Source organism: Telopea speciosissima, chromosome 2 (genome assembly GCF_018873765.1).
Source record: "Telopea speciosissima isolate NSW1024214 ecotype Mountain lineage chromosome 2, Tspe_v1, whole genome shotgun sequence".
Lineage (NCBI taxonomy): Eukaryota > Viridiplantae > Streptophyta > Magnoliopsida > Proteales > Proteaceae > Telopea > Telopea speciosissima.
The window spans coordinates 72,696,645-72,715,378 of NC_057917.1; the positions used below are offsets into that span (position 1 = coordinate 72,696,645).

The 18,734-nt window shown below is 38.1% G+C and overlaps 2 protein-coding genes across 2 annotated transcripts; both read right to left on the bottom strand.

Annotated features, from left to right (window-relative positions):
• Window positions 1-6,202: 6,202 nt before the first annotated feature.
• On the bottom strand, window positions 6,203-7,435 carry LOC122651082 (aspartic proteinase nepenthesin-1-like). The gene has a single exon (XM_043844418.1). The coding sequence runs from the start codon at window positions 7,433-7,435 to the stop codon at window positions 6,203-6,205; it is 1,233 nt and encodes a 410-aa protein (XP_043700353.1).
• A 2,922-nt stretch (window positions 7,436-10,357) lies between these two features.
• On the bottom strand, window positions 10,358-18,085 carry LOC122650097 (tudor domain-containing protein 3). Its single transcript, XM_043843396.1, has 8 exons — window positions 17,786-18,085; window positions 17,429-17,596; window positions 13,323-13,569; window positions 12,487-12,666; window positions 12,049-12,332; window positions 11,670-11,855; window positions 11,485-11,553; window positions 10,358-10,656 (listed from the first exon to the last, which is right to left on the bottom strand). Exons 1-6 carry the CDS (start codon window positions 18,032-18,034, stop codon window positions 11,712-11,714), a joined length of 1,272 nt encoding a protein of 423 aa, XP_043699331.1. The 5' UTR covers window positions 18,035-18,085; the 3' UTR covers window positions 10,358-10,656; window positions 11,485-11,553; window positions 11,670-11,711.
• Window positions 18,086-18,734: the final 649 nt, after the last annotated feature.

An 18,734-nucleotide genomic window follows, 5' to 3' on the forward strand; every position in this document is an offset into this window, starting at 1 on the left:
TCCGATCCGTATCCGTGTTCGTATCCGTTAAGCACTATCCGAATCCGTCCGATAGCTAATCAGATGCGGATGCGGATATAGCACTATCCGAGCCGAATCCGATCCGTTTACAGCCCTATCTAAATGTGTAGATAGTTCAGATTTATCTTGTGATTTTTTCTATCCTCATCGTCTATTGCTTGTGTTATGGTGTTAACATGATGGAGCAGGCAACACCAATAGCCTTGTAAATGTAAGAATATGACACGTTTGGTCTTGCTTCTCAAAAGTGATTCCAAGGAAACTTTTGTTCTCCAACAAGATGTTAATTTGCAAAACTATTATTGAAGATTGATTCTCAAGTTCTCTTTTGATGCATTTCAAAGAAAGTCTATCATTTATAGGCCTTGTGTCAATTTTTAAACTCAAATTCCAGTAAATACCCCTATGTTTTTGTCCATGTATCCTCGGCTATCTATGTCTTAGTATGCACCCGTTTTGTAGTTTTTATGATGAAATTTGACATGTGAGCAAGGACATGGGATCCATCTATCTACAAATTATGGTCTGTTAAACCTAACTTGTGACAGACCCAAGGCTCACTAGACTGGACCATCTAGAGACAATCAGTTAATGTCAAAAGCAGCCGAAGACTCCAAAAGCAAAGCGCATTTGGTTGGTACCTTAGCTAGTGCAATGGTTCAAGTCACCTATCTTCAATGAGTATTTTAAGGGGAGACAGTTTTCCTTCACCCAATGCCATGGTCAAGGGAAAATGGAAAATCCCATGACCAACATCCTTCACCTATTATGAAGGAAAACTTTCTCTTTGTAAGGCATTTCCTATTTCTCTTTCACCCTCTCTTGTAGGGATTGAGCTCCTCTCCAAGGAGCACAGTGCCTGGGGAGGTGCCCAGGGGACATCCAGGCGTTGGGCTGAGTGGGCGTGCATCGAGATGTGTGCAGCCCAGCCCAACCCTTGGATGCTCCCTTGGGCACCCCCTAGGCGTTGGGCTCCTCTACTCCCTGGAGAGGTGTCGGATCCCTCTTGTAGCCCTTGTGATATTATATTTTACTCTCTTTAACTCTAAAAGCAAAGGAGTCTGCATACATGGAGTATATTCATACCCGGATGCCAAACGATTGATGATGGATCAATGGAGTATGAACATCTTTTCGTGTTGTCCACTCTACGTACACATCACATATCTATCAGAATACTTAATTGATCATAAGATAATCATAAAGGGAATATTTCTAACAGTCCCCCCTATACGCAACATATATTTACTCCTTATGTTGCAATACGGGTTTTTGCAAATCTTCCTTCAAGATGAAACAGTCTCTTAGACCTTCCAATAGTTGTTGCACTTATTTACTATGTCACGTTGGGATACACTTAGATTGTGCTCAATCAATCGAAAAAATGGAACTCAGAAAACTCTCAAAACAATAAGCAAGACACAAAACAAAGAGAGAGAGAGAGAGAGAGAGGAAGTAAAACACTTGAAATAATAATCTAAAGTGTAAAATGTCTTCCTACCATGGCTCACAAAAGCAAAGGTACAAAAGCTGGAACCTTGTGTGTAATTGATGTTCTTTATAACCTCTTCAGTATCACATTCTTTATAACCTACTATTCTTGAAATTATAAACTTTTCAATGGATTGAAACTTGCCACACGATTAGAAGTTGATGTGAACAACAAGTCCACAAAGTATTTTTTTATCACACATCCATATAACAAAAAGGGGCTTGTGGACACAGATTTCCATGGGTCTAGCTCAATTATTCTCCCTCAGCTCAATTATTCTGTGATTTGTATGACTTTAAATGTCTTCCAAAAATAGGACTTTACCAATAGATATCCATAGCAGCCCAAAATAAAATGAACAAAAAAAAAATCTCCTTTGAGCTTCAATGCACTTTATCAGTATATATTGTCAATTGGAAAAATGGATTCTTAGATACCCATTGCAGAAGCCTATTTTCACAAGCCTAGTATTTTCTTGCCATATGTATAAAATAATTGGACCGAGTTTCCCTCCACCCACGGTGAAGTGAATCTCATTCCTTGCGAGGGCGGAAAAGGGTATCAGGAGGGTATTTTGAAACATACTAAACCTTAGGAGGGGTTTGTGAACCCTAGGATGGTGGGTGAACCATCGTCCTCTATGAGTGGAGGGAAACTTTGTCCAAATAATTTGGCATTTTATAAGGAAACCCTGCCTCCCATGGTTAACCAAATGTTAGATTTGATGGCTTGTTTCAAGCAAATCCACACAAATCCACAAAAGAATTAGACTTTTTCCAATAAGTAAATGAGCATTTTAAGACCTTTTTTTTTTTCAAATGGAATTTAAAACATGATTTGGTAATAATGTAGATAACATATTCACTAAATTGGGATTTTCAAAGCTACCATTATCTAGAACCCAAAGAACAAAAACCATAATCAAGCCAGGCGTCTATATATTTTAGATAAAAAGAAATCAATAACTGCAACAAAGATCAGAGAAGAAACACACAAGGGTTCCCTACTTTCTCCTCCCCCCCCCAAAAAGCCCATGTTTTTAGATCTCTGTTTCCTTCAATACTGCTATTTGAAGTCAGCGTTTCTGTGAGTGTCTGTGAGATACAGAAGTGATCAAATGGATCCACCAACGTTCCAAGAGATGTCATACATGGAACACGTCTGGAAACGCCATGAGGAGAAGGGCTGCTTGTACGCTTGGTTTGTGTTTCCCTCTTCTCTCTTGTTCTGAAAGAACGATCTGTTTAAAATAATTTTTGGATCCTACAGAATTCCTAAGAGTTTTGACTCAGAGAAAAGATTTAAAAGATAATGGGTTGGGGTTGGCTTAGTTTACTGGAAAAGAAAGTAATTTGAGATTCTGATAAGGTGAGGAACACATCTTAGTTGCAAAAAATTTCAAAGACGCTTGGAGATGGGAAGTCAGAGAGACACGCCCAACTCTAATTATAAAGTAATTAACGAGTAGCTAATCTTCTTTCTTGCTGTCTTTTGTGGATTATTATTGATGGAATGTCTGTGATTTGGGCAGTTTGTTCGCACTGTGTTGCTGCTTCTGCTGCTTCGAGACTTGCGAATGTTGCTTGGACATGCTCTGTTGCTGCTGCACTTAACAGAACAGAGAGGCTCAACAAACCAAACCCTTCTGCTTTTCTACATGTGTTTTGAGATCTTTGATGGGATAACAGTAATTTTTCAGTATTATTAATTATTAGGAATTTAGGATATAAAAAATGAAAAATTTAGAAGATAAATAAATGTGGGATTAGAATCATGACATGATTTGTGGATCATTCCTGTAGTGTTCTATTAAAACATAATGTATGTATTTATGATATGTTTCTTTTTTTTTTTAATTTTTTTGTCTTTTGGTGGGATGGTATATATGTTGTTTTTCAGTTGCAAAATATCTATTCTTTCACCTGGACAGATGAAGTGTCCATTTTGACTGTTGGATAGAGAGAACATGGTCAAGATGAGTCACGTGTCAAATTTCGGAGCCTATCTAATTCAGTTAAATACTCTCCTTTGTATTGATACTCTGTATATTACTGTGTACTCTCTCAACTCTAAATGTGTAGATAGCCCAGATTTATCTTGTGATTTTTCTCTCCTCATCGTCTATTGCTTATGTTATGGTGTTAACACGATCGAGCAGACAACACCAATAGCCTTGTAAATGTAAGAGTATGACATGTTTGGTCTTGCTTCTCTGAAGTGATTCCAAGAAAATTTTTGTTCTCCAACAAGATGGTAATTTGCAAAACTATTATTGAAGATTGATTCTCAAGTTCTCTTTTGATGCATTTCAAAGAAAGTCTATCATTTATAGGCCTTGTGTCAATTTTTAAACTCGAATTCAAGTAAATACCCCTCTGTTTTTGTCCATGTATCCTCGGCTATCTATTTCTTAGTATGCACCTGCTTTGTAGTTTTTACGATGAAATTTGACATGTGAGCAAGGACATGGGATCCATCTATCTACAAATTATGGTCTGTTAAACCTAACGTGTGACAGAACCAAGGCTCACTAGACTGGACCACCTAGAGACAATCAGTTAATGTCAAAAGCAGGCAAAGACTCCAAAAGCAAAGCGCATTTGGTTGGTACCTTAGCTAGTGCAACGGTTCAAGTCACCTATCTTCAATGGGTATTTTAAGGGGAGACAGTTTTCCTTCACCCAATGCCATGGTCAAGGGAAAATGAAAAATCCCTTGACTGAGGAGTTTGGATGGTTGTGCAGGTAACAATGGAGGGTATTATCAACTTTGTATTATAGGGCAGGAGAGCATCCTTCACCTATTATGAAGGAAAACTTTCTCCTTGTAAGGTATTTCCTATTACTACCTCACCCTCTCTTGTAGGGATTGAGCTCCTCTCCAGGGAGTCCAACGCCTAGGGAGATGTCCAGGGGGCATCCAACCATATGAAAAACTGAGTGAGCGTGCATTGGGGTGTGTGCAGCCCAACCCAGCCCTTGGATGCTCCCCTGGGGCACTCCCTAGGCATTGGGCTCCTCTGCTCCCTGGAGAGGAGTCGGAACCCTCTTGTAGCCCTTGTGATGTTATATTTTACTCTCTTCAACTCTAAAAGCAAAGGAGTTTGCATACATGGAGTATATTTATACCCGGATGCCAAACGATTGGTGATGGATCAATGGAGTATGAACATCTTTTCGTATTGTCCACTCTACATACACGTCACATATCTTTCAGAATACTTAACTGATCGTAAGATAATCAGAAAGGGAATATTTCTGTCAGTCCCCCTATACGCAACATATATTTACTCCTTATGTTGCAATACAGGTTTTTGCAGATCTTAATTCAAGATGAAACAGTATCTTAGACCTTCCAATAGTTGTTGCACTCATATACTGTGTCACGTTGAGATACACTTAAGTTGTGCTCAATCAACCTAAAGAATGGAACTCAGAAAACTCTCAAAACAATAAGCAAGAGACAAAACAAAAGAGAGAGAGAGAGAGAGAGAGAGAGAGAGGAAATAAAACACTTAGAATAATAATCTAAAGTGTCCAAGACCGGACTTGAATCTAATTTTTCTTTATTAAAACGGGGATGCCCGCGACACTTTTATATCAGAGATGTAGAACCCTCATCACCATAGCCACTCTATACTGGCCCAGATCAAACTCTACAAGGAAATCTTTTCTTCTCCAGTGAGAAGATTCTCCTATATGGTTCACAAAAGCAATGCCACAAGCTTGTGGGGAACCTTATCCCCATGATATGGATGTCCTATTTATTCCTTCAGCATCACATTCTCTGGGCCCAATTTCTGTAATCCATTGAAGGACCCTTTCCTCCAACTTGGACAAAATGTCTTCCTACCATGGCTCACAAAAGCAAAGGTACAAAAGCTGGAACCTTGTTTGTAATTGGTGTTCTTTATAACCTCTTCAGTATCATATTCTTTATAACCTACTATTCTTGAAATTATAAACTTTTCAACGGATTGAAACTTGCCACACACGACTAGAGGCTGATTTGTATGGCTTTAAATGTCTTCCAAAAATAGAACTTTACCAATAGATATCCATAGCAGCCCAAAATAAAATGAACAAAAAAAAAATCTCCTTTGAGCTTCAATGCACTTCATCAGTATATATTATCAATTGGAAAATGGATTCTTACATACCAATTGCAGAAACCTATTTTCACAAGCCTACCATTTTCTTGCCATTAGTATAAAATAATTGGACCGAATTTCCCTCCACCCACGGTGAAGTGAATCCCATTCACTGCGAGAGCGGAAAAGGGTATCAAGAGGGTATTTTGAAACATACTAAAACCCTAGGAGGGGTTTGTGAACCCTAGGATGGTGGGTGAACCATCATCCTCTATGGGTGGAGAGAAACTTTGTCCAAATAATTTGGCATTTTATAAGGAAACCCTGCCTCCCATGGTTAACCAAATGTTAGATTTGGTGGCTTATTTCAAGCAAATGATCCACACAAATCCACAAAAGAATTAGAACTTTTCAAATAAGTAAATGAGAAATTTAAAACCTTTTTTTTTTCAAATGGAATTTAATACATGATTTGGTAATAATGTAGATAACATATCCACTAAATTGGGCATTTTCAAAGCTACCATTATCTAGAACCCAAAGAACAAAAACCATAATCAAGCCAGCCGTCTAAAGATTTTAGATAAAAAGAAATCAATCTAAATAATTGCCGATATTGGCGAACAATCAATATACTTAAAAGAAATCACCTTATTTACCAGATCATATCCCACATTGTAGCCCTGCTGCACCAGATTTCCAATAATGGTGATACCAGTATCAGAGGTAGTAGGAGCCATTGTTAAGCAGAAGATCTCTTCATTCACTTGCCTGAAAAAAGTCCAATACTGAGCTTCCAACTCTGCTTTGTTCTTAAAATGGAACTTCATGGTTGGAAATCCTGTCAAGTCCCTACTCACACTCCCTCCATAACACATACCATATCCACTAAACTTTCCTGCTTGTAATGACCTTTTGGATAACAAACTCTCCAATTTCTCCCTTAGCTTATTGTAAGCATCAATGGCAAGATAAGTAAACGTCGAACCGCTATCGATGATCGCACCACCTCCACCTCTGTTCGGTTTACGCTCGAACGTTGCCGGCGGGATCTTAAGCCTCTCTTGACCCACACTAATGCCTTCTAAGGTTATATAGTAGTATTGGGTAGAGTAATCAGCCATCGGTGTTGTGGAACCATCAATTTGTGCACCATAACCCAATATCAAATTGCCTACTTGGGTAGGGTCAGTGGCATTGTTGAAGCAATAAGAGAATTTGGCTTGATTGCCAAGTTGAGAGACTAAGGAAAGGTTACCAGGGCCAAGGCCTAATACTCCATTGCCATCATAGAAGTTATTGTCATTTCCACAGCCAAAGATGATATTTGGGAGCTTTGAAACATAACCATAGTCGACGTCGTCGGCGAAAGTGAGGACTTCTCCGGCAAGATTTCCTTTGGAGTAAGACTTGCCGGCATAGACAATGGTGTAATAAGGAAGGTGATCTGTTTGATTAAATGTCAATGAATTGGAAGGGAAGTAGTATGCGCCACCGGACTGTTGGAAACAGGGATGGCAAGGGAAGCATTGGACCCAGAAGAGATTGCTGCCTGTGTCCATAGCTGTTAGGACTTCAATTGCTGGGGTTCCAATAGAGAACTTGGCAAGGTAAAGCATGGCTACAGGGTCAGGTTGTAAACCCTTTCTGATATCATCATTGAATTTGATCTGATCGGGCTTTTCAGACAGAGAGAGAATCAGATTTGGGTTTTTGAATGGGGTGATGAGAGGATTGCTGGGGATGAGTTCTGCAGAGAAGGTGTTGGCAGTGGTGAAGGTAATGAAATTGGCGGCTAAGAAAAGGAAGAGAGCTTGCAGTAGCACTGCCATGGCCATGAATTTTAAGATCAAACACAATGAGAGAGGCAAGTTTAGTAGAAGCATAAGAGTATGCCTACAAGGGCCATTTAATTTTCTCTATGGAAATCTACATATTATCATTTAATGGTATTGTAATGTACATACCCATTTGAGCTGCTTCTTGCTTTATTTGCATTCCATTTTTTAATACCGAAATCTAAAGAAATCTAACCATATCCTTAGTTGTAAATTTTCTTTCCTGGCCGTTTCGGATTGGTCCTATGTAATATTTTTGACACTTTTGGTTTTTTTTTAATGTATTTTTTAAAAAAAAAAATTAAATAAATTGCCAATAAACATAGTCCAAAATTGAAGGTAGTTTCCTAGTCCAGTACCAAATTTTGCATAATCCGTCTAGTTGCAAGGGAAATTGCAAGAAAGGGAAGTTTGAAACCTAAAAAAGGAAGTTTGTGTAATCATTATCTAACATAATTGTATGAATTACTTAAATTTCTTCTAATATAATAATGATATTTTTTTAGACGTAAAGTGAAATTCAATAACCAAATGTACAATTATCTGAAATTAGTGACATCAATGTTTGGGGGGGGGGGTAATGTCGTAATGATTACAAAAATTTCTTCATTAGGTTTGATATTTTCATTTTCCTTTCTTTTAATTTCTCTTACAATCACACGGAACCTAAATAATTTAAAATATAAAAATAAAAAAAAAAAAAAAAATTTGGTAATATATATGTATAAAGCTCTCTAGGTAGGAGGCTTCCATACCGGTTCATCATATTCAGCCACAAAGAGGTCAGATCCAGACAACACAAATCATTGACCAAACATAGTGAGTTGAGCTCCTCTGCACGTACAATAAGGATTACAAGTGCCCCACATTCAATGCCATTTTGGGTGTATAGAGGGGTACTTATGAAAGTGAAAAGAACACTTGGCTGTGTGTGCAGTAGCGTACACATTACAAATAGATTTGAAATTCGTGTTGAACTCGTTATCTTATATGAAAGACTGCATATGTTTTGCCATTTTGATGAAATTGAGTGTTATAGGAACCAAAAAGACTCTTTATTGATATCTACATCTAGGCTGAATTGTTCTCCAGTGGTAGCCTGATGAGAACAGAGGAGAAGATAAGAACAAGCTGAACAGTGGTTCAACTCCCAAAGGAGATAGAAGGGTTAGAATTGCGAGAGAAAGAGAGAGAGAGAGAGAGAAAAGGATAACAGAAGAAATTGATCATTTTTTATTACCATCTAACCTTTTACAGCAGCTATTTAAAGCTTTTACAATGAAAGACTCTAATGTAACGGAATCAAGAATGGGAGAGTAACAGGGTCTTCTCAATTGTAACAACTAATCCAACAGAATCACAACTTGTGTCACCCACTTGGAAATTAACTCTCTACATAATCCCTGAGCCAACTGGGAGGTCTTCTTTGTCTAGTAGCTTTCAATGCCACCTCAGCTTGTCTAGTAGCTTCTAATCCCACTTCAGCTTCCCCAGCTTGCGCCACCTCAGCTTCTTGCTCAACTATGCGTTGTTGTTGCTGTTGAGTAATATCTACATATAATTTTGGGGTTGTATCGCCTTTGTCGAAGAAGACAATACCGCTGGAAACCTTAATGTCATCAATTGATTTTAAGCCTTAATACAGATTAAGTAGGCCTTGATTATCAAGCAGTTACTAATCAAGTGGACTATAATTGTCAAGCAGTTACAACTCATCAATTGATTTCAATCCTCAATGCATTACAAATTTCAAAGTTCATCAAGTGGGTCTTGATTATCAAGCAGTTACAACTTATCAATCGATTTCAACCCTTAATGCACATCATCTTTTTTCCTTCTTTTTTATCGAATGTAATTTTTCTTTTCTTCCAAGAAGAGCAAATGATGTAATTAATTCCCTTGCCAGAAAGACACTGTCACAATTTAGCCTAATTACACTCCTTAACTTCATTACTAGTGTGTAAATGAAGCCTTGGCTACTATGCACGCACTCTTATCATCAATATATTTTTGACTTACCAAAAATAAAATACAAAAAATATACATATACAAGCACAGGATCCAAACTCAAATAGAGTACCTCTTAGTTAATTTCATGGTTTATCCTAATCATATGACCTCGTTGATTTTCTCTCACACATTTTATGTCATCAAATAAGAATCTATAAATGATTGATAACACACTACTACTCCTTGGATAGATTGAAATTAGGCTATTTTTGCTTGTGAAGAAAAGAAAAAATTCAAAATTATAGACACATAAATTAATCATTGTGTCATCATGGTTTTCATCTTATTATTATTGTTATTATTATTATTTTGTCTTTTCCGTTTCTTGCCAACCAAACATAGCCTTATTGAATATTCTCCTCAACGTATGTGGGAGCAGCTTCTTGACTCATCTCAATTCCTAGGTTAGAAACTCAGAATTGAAGTATGGAATTGGTCTCCATTGATTCTGATTTGAATCATCTCAGAATAGGGCAGAATCGGTCCAACGCAGTCAGAACTCAGAACTCAGAGACTTAATAGATTTTGGGGTCAGTGACTTCAAGTGGAATCGGCTGATTCCGCCAATTCCCAGCTGACTTTTAATACCTACTTTGATTCAGATGTCAATGATCATGAACTGCTTGATTAGATAAAGTTGAACAGAGTCTTCCATTGTTTGAGAGTCTACCGGGTAGACGAATACCCACAATCATCCATGCTACAACAAGGCTATGTTTGGATCCTACCAATTAGAAACATATATACTAGTACAGGATGACTTGAAATAATATCGTTTGCACAGAAAACTTAAAACGAAACAAACAGAGCCATACATCCACAATGATTTTCAACAAGGCAGCAAGAAAAGTATTACACAAGGAAAAGAAGAAAAAAAATGAGGAGGGTAGGAGGTAAAAAGAAAAATGCCAAAGAAAAATATGACATCTGTGCTTCACTCCACATGAATTCAAATATCTATTATATTACACTTTTCCTCAGAAAACTGTTCTCCATTAACCAAGAGAAAAGAGAGCGATGGTGTGAACCACCCAGAATGGGCAACCAAGCTTAAAAGAAAGCAAAGTTTCCCACCTACTGGAAAAGTTGATGATCCTCTCTGCTTTGTCATTCTGCATTGTATCCCACCACTAATCATTTACTGCAACTCATAATTTTCTTTTTTTCTGCTTGGATGTCACAAACTGGCTTCATAAAGTGATGACCTGCAATTGGGCAACCAAACTTAAAAGAAAGAAAACTCATATGGAGTTACCAAAGCATATGCTAAATAACTGGATCATGAACTCTTACTACATGGGCACCTTCGAGTGAGTGCGTACTAATGCTTGAAACCATTTAGCTGGTAAAGTCTCTGGATTTTGTTGACAAGAACCTTACTACCCATCCAAAAACAAAAGTTTGAAATCAGATGCCCCACATCACCTGTATACGGAACCAGGTCACATGCCCAACAGTTCAAAAAACCAAGAGCGTCCCAGTACACGAGGCTCCCGCTACTGGAGGGTCTGGGTGGGCCAAACATATGCAGCCTTAACCCCCTGCTTCGCAGAAGAGGATATTTCCAAGTTTTGAACCCACAACCAGTTGCAATAGCGCAACTTAACCGACAGTTCAATTGCTCACAAAACCACACCATTCAGGCTTTGACAAGTCAAACGGAATCTTCTATGGAAGTTTCCGGCAACAATTCTTCTATCAAATGGTTCAAAACTTTGGAGGAAACGTACTTCATTTTTTATCGGACTTATTATTTTCATTACCATTTGGATTAGATTGGTATCCCCATTGTTATTATGTATGCCAATAATTGTGGCAGAGTATGATTAACGGTGTCCAAATCAAATCAGTTACAGTGAGAAGATATTTGGGGGGAGGGGAGGGGGGAGGAAAGCCCAATCAAATCTAAATTATTTTCCCAAACATGATTTACTGAATTCATTATTGACATACAAATCAAATATGAAACAACATGCATGACCATTTTTTTGGGTAAGATCATCAATAGTGATACTCCTAAGGTAAATGCATACCTTTAAACTGCAAAAACATCAACTTCAGGTCATGGGGACTCTATTCCAGCTTGTGATGATATGCTTGGCCTTCAGGACAGGAACCATGAAACTTATCAGTAACAGCAACTGTTAAGTGCAGTAAGTCAGAAAGGAGTTTCTTTCGTTCGTTGTTTAAATAAGGAAAAAGAAACCATAAGACCTACCAAAGAAGACGACCAAATGAAAAAACGAGGAAGAACTGGTCATCAGAATCTCCTCCTTCCTCTTCCTCTCCCCCTTCCTCTCCCTCTAGATCCCATCCTACCTTGGTCTCTCAATTCGTCTCTTCTCTCAAAATTGAACATACTCATCCGTATCTTCTCTGCGTCCAAATCTTTACCTGCTTTTACCTGAACAAGTCCTACAGAAAATAAGATCCTAGCAGCAAGACAAAGCACCCCCTGAATAAAAAATTAAAAAAAGACAGTGATAACTCTTTTGGATTTTTTTTTTTTGGATTGGTCATCTGTCTCATTTGTCAACCTCATCCCTCAACCTACCAAAAACTGGTGGTAATAATAAGAAGAAAAAATACAAAATTACATGGGAATCTTGGGAATCTTCAATATTTAATTGATTTTGAAGCTGCCAAGCGATCTCCTCATCACGACTGATATCTTGAATCTCATCTCTTAATTGAGACTTTCCCCCACCCTTTATCCTCTCCCATTCATCTAGAGTCAAAGATTCTTCTTCTTGCTTTTCTTTTCCTCTATTTCTTGGACCTCTAAAGGGCCGAGAGTGCCGATCATCCCGGGATGGCTGACTCATTTTTTGTAGGAGTTTCTGTGCAGCGGCCTGATTTTGAACAGGTACAGCTTCAGCCACTGTAAAAGTACAAATAATAATATAAGTGCAGCTTTGCAAAGTGCAAACATAAAGTAGTATAAAACTTCAGAAAAAAGGAGAAGGGGGAAGTAGTACAGAATTCTGAAATTATTAAGAAATAATATGAGGATAACAAATTAAATTGCCTGATACCTTCTTTTGGTCTGGACTCAGAAGAACTTGGATTCCCTTCAGGGTTTCCAGTCAAGGAAGCTGCCTTCTGATCACCATCCATCTCATCCACTTTTGAATCAAGAGTCTGATTCAAAACATTTCCACCACCAGGTTTAACAAAGATAGGTCCAGATGCTCTTGGCACTGACTCAGAAGCATCTACATACATTACCATTTAGAGGTGAATTACATATGAAATTTCTCCATGAAATTACACTAATTTACAAGGATAAGAAAGTTCCCTATTCAATAACACCACCGCAATACATAACTGATACCACTGGTACCAAGGTTGCCTGAAACTCCTTAAAAGAAGAATTATTACTAGTTAATTGCCAATAAGACCTTGGATCTCCACCAGAACCCTCAAATGTAACTTGATCATGTTTGGAGAACCTAACATACAGAATCAACTGCTCTGACCCATTTAACACGACTTATGGTACTCCAGTCACAAGTCGAGGCAAATCAAACTTTTACAATACTACAAACCATACCCATTTGCCTCAAATTTCTAATTACTGTCCTGAATAGAGTATGGTAGCATCTGGATCTCAAAAGGAGAACTGGTTACTACTACCAACTCCTTCAGATGCACTCTAAGACCATCTACCATAGTAGAGCTAGATGGTCCTTATCAGCAGATTCAACAGATCCGCATATCCTATTCCATTAAAAGTTCGAGTCACTTGGGAAGTGTCTTTTAGTATACTAGAATTCAGAAATTCAGAAGCAAGAAATAAAGGGAAATGGATACAGATATTTGGTGCATAACAACATAAGAAATGCTGTACAATTACGTTTAGAATACTTACAGGAAGAATTGTGGTGTTGAGCATTCCTCTGAGAGCATACCCCAATTTTCAACTGCTCAAATGGTGGAGGACCATCACCATCATTTTTCTGAGATAGCCTCAAGGTCGAGCGGGAAAAACCTGAATATTTCCGAGTCATCTGCCATTCTTCATAAAGTGATTGAACAAGACCTCCTAGAACAGTTACTGCTTTAGGTTTCAAACATAATATACCACTATGAATTGCAGCTTTGTTTTCCAAACGCACCTACAAACCAGGGGGAATAACATAAGGACGGTGATGAAGAACTGAAGACATATCAGAGGACAAGAACCAGCAGGCTTAACGTGGCCCCTGATGGATTGATCTCAGGCTTGACGTGGCCTGGTTTGTAGTTCTTTTATTCTTTTAACTCTGGTTCAATTGGTTCAGTTATTGAACCAGATTTAGTGGTCCATTGAGTTAGCCATAGGATTGAACAATCAGGTTTTATTTAACCTCATCCTTTTGGCTAACCAATCAGATTTACCTTTTTTTTAAGGGAGAAAGAATGCCACCCAGTCACGCCACACCCCTGCGCCTTGACACAGGGTGCACGAAATGGCCGCTGCACCCCTTGTCATTTCCGGGGTTCCAGGGGGTACGGCGGTCATTTCGCACGCTCGTGTCAGGGCTCAGGGGCAATGTGCGCTACGCAACCAGGTGGTGTTCTCTTTCCCTTTTTTAAATCTATTTAGCTTTAGACATTTGGAAGTATCCTTTCTTGGATATGATTTGTACTTTTCAGTTTCTATAAATAAAGCTAAGGGCAGTAATGCGGCAAACAATTTCTGCATTCAACTTATTAGTGTTTCTGCTGCTGCTGTGGTGAATCAGCACATCCTTGTGGCGAACCAAGGGAAATGATTGGTTGTGAATCCAATCAAGCCTTACGGCGAGAAGCCTGGGTTTAGCTATCATTATCTTCCTATCTTTTTTGCTATACCTCCCTGTAAATCAGGTCAGACTCTAATTTTCTATGCGCATAATATATTACTGCTCTCTTCTACAATCTGTTTTCAGACTACATAAATACCAATTGGTTGGAAGGGAAAACATTCCAATGGAATCAAACTCTGGTTTTGACCAATAGTTTGACTTTCCAAATTTGGGTTAAACTTGTGAATTGTATGTTTTATACTGATCCGATCATCGACTTCTTTACATCAATATATTCCTACTCTTGTCCTACAATGTCCTATTGGAGCAGAATTTTCAGAATCTGCCTGGTTTGTTGAGATCTGAAATTTCCTACTTACACAAGCAATCTTCATCTCTGTGCAATCCAGCCGTTGGATTGACTTTAGCTTTTAATATGTCATTATTTTCTCTATTCTTAACATTCGGCCAAGAGGATCTGTTAAACTGTATAGTTGAACTTGATATTTGAATTTTCTGTAAAATCTGGTCGGTTCTTACCCTGTTCCAATCCTATGTATTGTTACTGGTTACCTTTGACCAGAACCACATTAAACGGCTACTATAACCAGAGACAACATCATTACATGACCTCATTACGAAGCACGAAAAAAGATTTAGCATAGATTAGCTATTATTCAGAACATTTTCTTCTAATATTCACAGTAGTTTGATGGCACTTCAACTCTATTCAGGAAATGAATCAAAGTATAACTCAAGTTTCACCATGGAGAACTCAGTGCTCATTGAATTCAATCCCTTTTCATCATTCTTTCATAAGGGCAAGGGTTCTCTAAGCCTAAAGTGTACTCTACGCCCAGACACATTGATTATTTCATTTATTTTTCTCCCTCTAAAATAAAATAAATTCAATGTCTCTGAGTATAAGATAGGTTTTAGGCTCAGAGACACTTTCCCCATTTCATAAATTACAGTTTCCCAATGATTGAACCTTCACAGGAGTTAAACATGAAGGAAGAAAATGCAATCCTCTAGGGAAAATGAAAGTTGGGACTTAGTCCTTCATGATCCAGAAATGATAACACAATGGACAGAGAAATGGGGATCATGACGGGGGTTTATTTTTTTTTTTTTTTTTTATTTTTTTTTTTTTTTGGGGGGGGGGAGGGTGGGAGTTGGAATCCCATTAGTTCTTAAATAGAGGAGATTAATAATAGTGTGCATTTCAATGCCCATGTTTTAATGGATTACCAATCACTCTCTTTCATAGTTCATGGGGCATAAACCCTCTTTTTCCCTTCTTATTCAACAGCATCACACAAAATCTTACAACTATAACTGCAAGACTAGTAGAAGGGGTCTTGAAGGGGTTTTAGGCAACAAAAGATAATCCGGCTAAACTATCTCACCTGCATATGGATCTTTCTTTCTTTTTTAAACAAAATAAATCCATTGATTTAACCTCCTTTTAAGGCCTTTCCAGGACAAAGATTGAGAGGTGTTCAAATATCTGCTTCTCCAAAAGTGAAGTGTTCGCAATTGAGAAAGTATATCAACAATCTTGCAGGTTTAACAAGCTTTGGGCCATGAATATTCTCCATCTTATCCATGCCTCCCACTCAGATGAGCTACTAGACTATGACACTATGTGATGTGGGGATCTAGTTAATTTTTTTCAAAAAACTGCTGGCATGTTAGAGTTCTAATTATCATTTAGAGGGGGTAGTTGGCATGGGAATAACATTAATCCAAAAGAGAAGTCTTTGCTCTATGACAGTTGAAATTACCATAGGAGTAGAGAGCATGGAATGCTACCTTCTCTATAAGGGAACCAATGATGAAATGTACCATCTGGTTTACTTTAATGTATAATAATAAGGGCAAAAGGTTCCTTCAAGGCCATGGAGAGATCCTTCTCTTTACAGTCACCTGTTCTGCCATATGGCATGCTTAGATGGGACCTAAATTTTGTGAACAGGTAGACCACTAGGTCCCCAGCTCACGTGTCAAGTTTCAGCCCAAGTGGAACTTGCCAACTGGGAAATTAAAGCTATGGAAATCCAGGGGCATGGGAAAATGCATAGCAGTGGTCAGAGTACTGTAAATGTGCATGGACATACACGGGATGCATGTCAATACACAAGAAGCATATGGATGAATTTAAGTTTGAAATTTGACAAGTGGCCTATCCAGACTATCCCCTGTCTATCCACCAGTCAAAATTGCCACATCCTCCTACGAAATGGTAGAATTATGGGCCCCGCGGAGAGAAGCCTCTCTACATAGGACCATGTAAAGGCAAAATTGTCTAATAATAAATACTGAAATAGAGGAACCTTGATGTACTACAAATCTGCAACGTTTTCAAATCTATGTCATGGGCCCAGTAGAAAGGGTTTGTAATCAGAAGCAATTAGGTTCTGGGACTCTAGGTTCAAGAATCTTACCACAGGAGGATGAGTGCAAGGTATAACCGTATAAATCCTATGTTTGGATGATGAAACATCGGTTTATGAAAGGATATAACACGATTTAAACGTTGTATTGGCAAATATACTAGTAGAAAGGGATGGTTATTAATGGATACAGAAGCAAGTTTAACAATATAGTGGACTGTTCTATGTCTCTAAAACCCAAGAACAATGTCTGTAGGAAAAAGAATGAGGAGAAGAAAGAACTAGGAGAGACAACGAGTGCTGGACCGAGTTAACTCCAACAATTTCATAAACAGTAACTCCAGCACAAACAAGTTAGATCTACACAAGCCTTAGAGCGAGTTCCATTATAATCATACTAGCTGACAGCATGCATGAGAATAGATAATTGAAATGGTGTTCTGGATAAGAAGTGGAGATAAATTGATACACGGAACTTTTTTTTCCACCATTTCTTTTTTACAGGTAGGCATTCTTCTCCATTTACTCTCCCCCTTTAATTATAAGTAAGCAATCCATTAAGAAACATAACTGAAATCCCTACGTAGAATGCCCATACAAAGATCATATCCATGTGAGCAGCATGAAGGGCCAGATTGCCTGATGGCAATATGCAGTTAAAATATATCCGTTAGGTCGTTAAGCGATAGAGTATTATGACATCCGAAATAGGATCTCCCACTACTGTGTGATGCAGAAGAACACCGAACCCGTAGCAAAGTTCTATGAAAATGCAATATTGGAATGTGCAACATTGAGGTCAGTTCGCGTACCTTAGCCCCAGGAACAATATCGTCAGCAATGGCCACTATGGGAGAGTACTCTATAGCAACTACTTCTGAGTTTCCATCAGTGAGAACAAATCGAAGGAGACGCCTATCACGCGAGTTTCTGCTCTGAGACTCTATGGTACTCTGATATACGTCCCTCACAGAAACTATCTGCTCAAATAAAAAAAGATGAACTAATAAAATCAAAAAATTAAAAAATTTCATATGTGATCGGCAACATAACGAATGCTTGTACAGAGCCTACTAAAAAACAAGTTAGACAAATAACAGATGGAAGAAAAAGCATACACTTGTTTTTCTTTTTTAAATGAAACGAAGTTTATGAAGATATTCACTAACCTGAAGAACTTTTGGGCCTTGAAGATGGGATGATTTCTTAATCACAGACGAATCAGGTAAGGACTTCCCTCCAAAAGACATTAAATCCATGTTTAGAAGCTCTGATTCAACGGAATCTGCATAATCCAATCCACTGCAGGTAGCGACGTTGAGTTGAATCAGAAATTTTATATCTTCAAGGTCTCTAAAACACCATCCTCTGTGAATTAGGGTTTCTAAGACAGCTTCAGAAGAAGGTATGTTCGCCATTGTCACTGGTGAACAGATCAGTAAAAAGTGAAAGAAATCCTCTTTTTCTCGCAGTTATGGAACTATATGCCCTTACGAGCATATGTAATCAGACAGTTTTAGCCTTCATGAGTGATTGAGTGACGATCTTAAAATAGTGCAGTGGATATCATCCTTAAATGTGCACCGTTGGATGGGAATCATTTCTTTACCAAACCCAGAGTTAATCAAACAGGATTAGACTGTGTTTGATATGCATTCTCGGAATAGATTCTCAATTTAGAAAGCAATTTGTATAGGAAAAAAATCCAAGAAGAACCAGGTTTCAAAATGCGATGTATACCTAGAATTTAATCCAACAAAGCTCACCAAATAAGGACTTGGTCTATGCGAAACCATACTTTTGCAAGAATTGCCAATAATTTCCTCTTTTGGTTACTGCCAGACTGAACCCTAGAAATCCAATTCGGATCAACAGGAATTGGAATCGGATTCAGTCGGGTCGAATCGGATTGTAGATTCTAATTCCAGAAAAAGTAAATTAGTTTATCAACATTGATGGCATAAATATCTGCCAACTGGTAGGTTGGATGGGTCTGAAATTTCATGAAACGAGATATCAATTATTAAATAAGGATTTTAAAATCCAATGAGAAAATTAATGGACAAATAAAATACATGGGAAATATGACAATGCTTGGAAGGATATAGTATTAAATTT

Bases quoted from the DNA above. Each gene is read 5' to 3' on its own strand.
- LOC122651082 (XM_043844418.1), bottom strand. From the start codon at position 7,435: ATGGCAGTGCTACTGCAAGCTCTCTTCCTTTTCTTAGCCGCCAATTTC.
- LOC122650097 (XM_043843396.1), bottom strand. From the start codon at position 18,034: ATGGCGAACATACCTTCTTCTGAAGCTGTCTTAGAAACCCTAATTCAC. The intron at 13,570-17,428 runs GTACGCGAACTG...CCTGGTTTGTAG, and splicing joins ATATTGTTCCTGGGGCTAAG to GTGCGTTTGGAAAACAAAGC. The intron at 12,333-12,486 runs GTATCAGGCAAT...GTACTTTTACAG, and splicing joins TGAGTCCAGACCAAAAGAAG to TGGCTGAAGCTGTACCTGTT.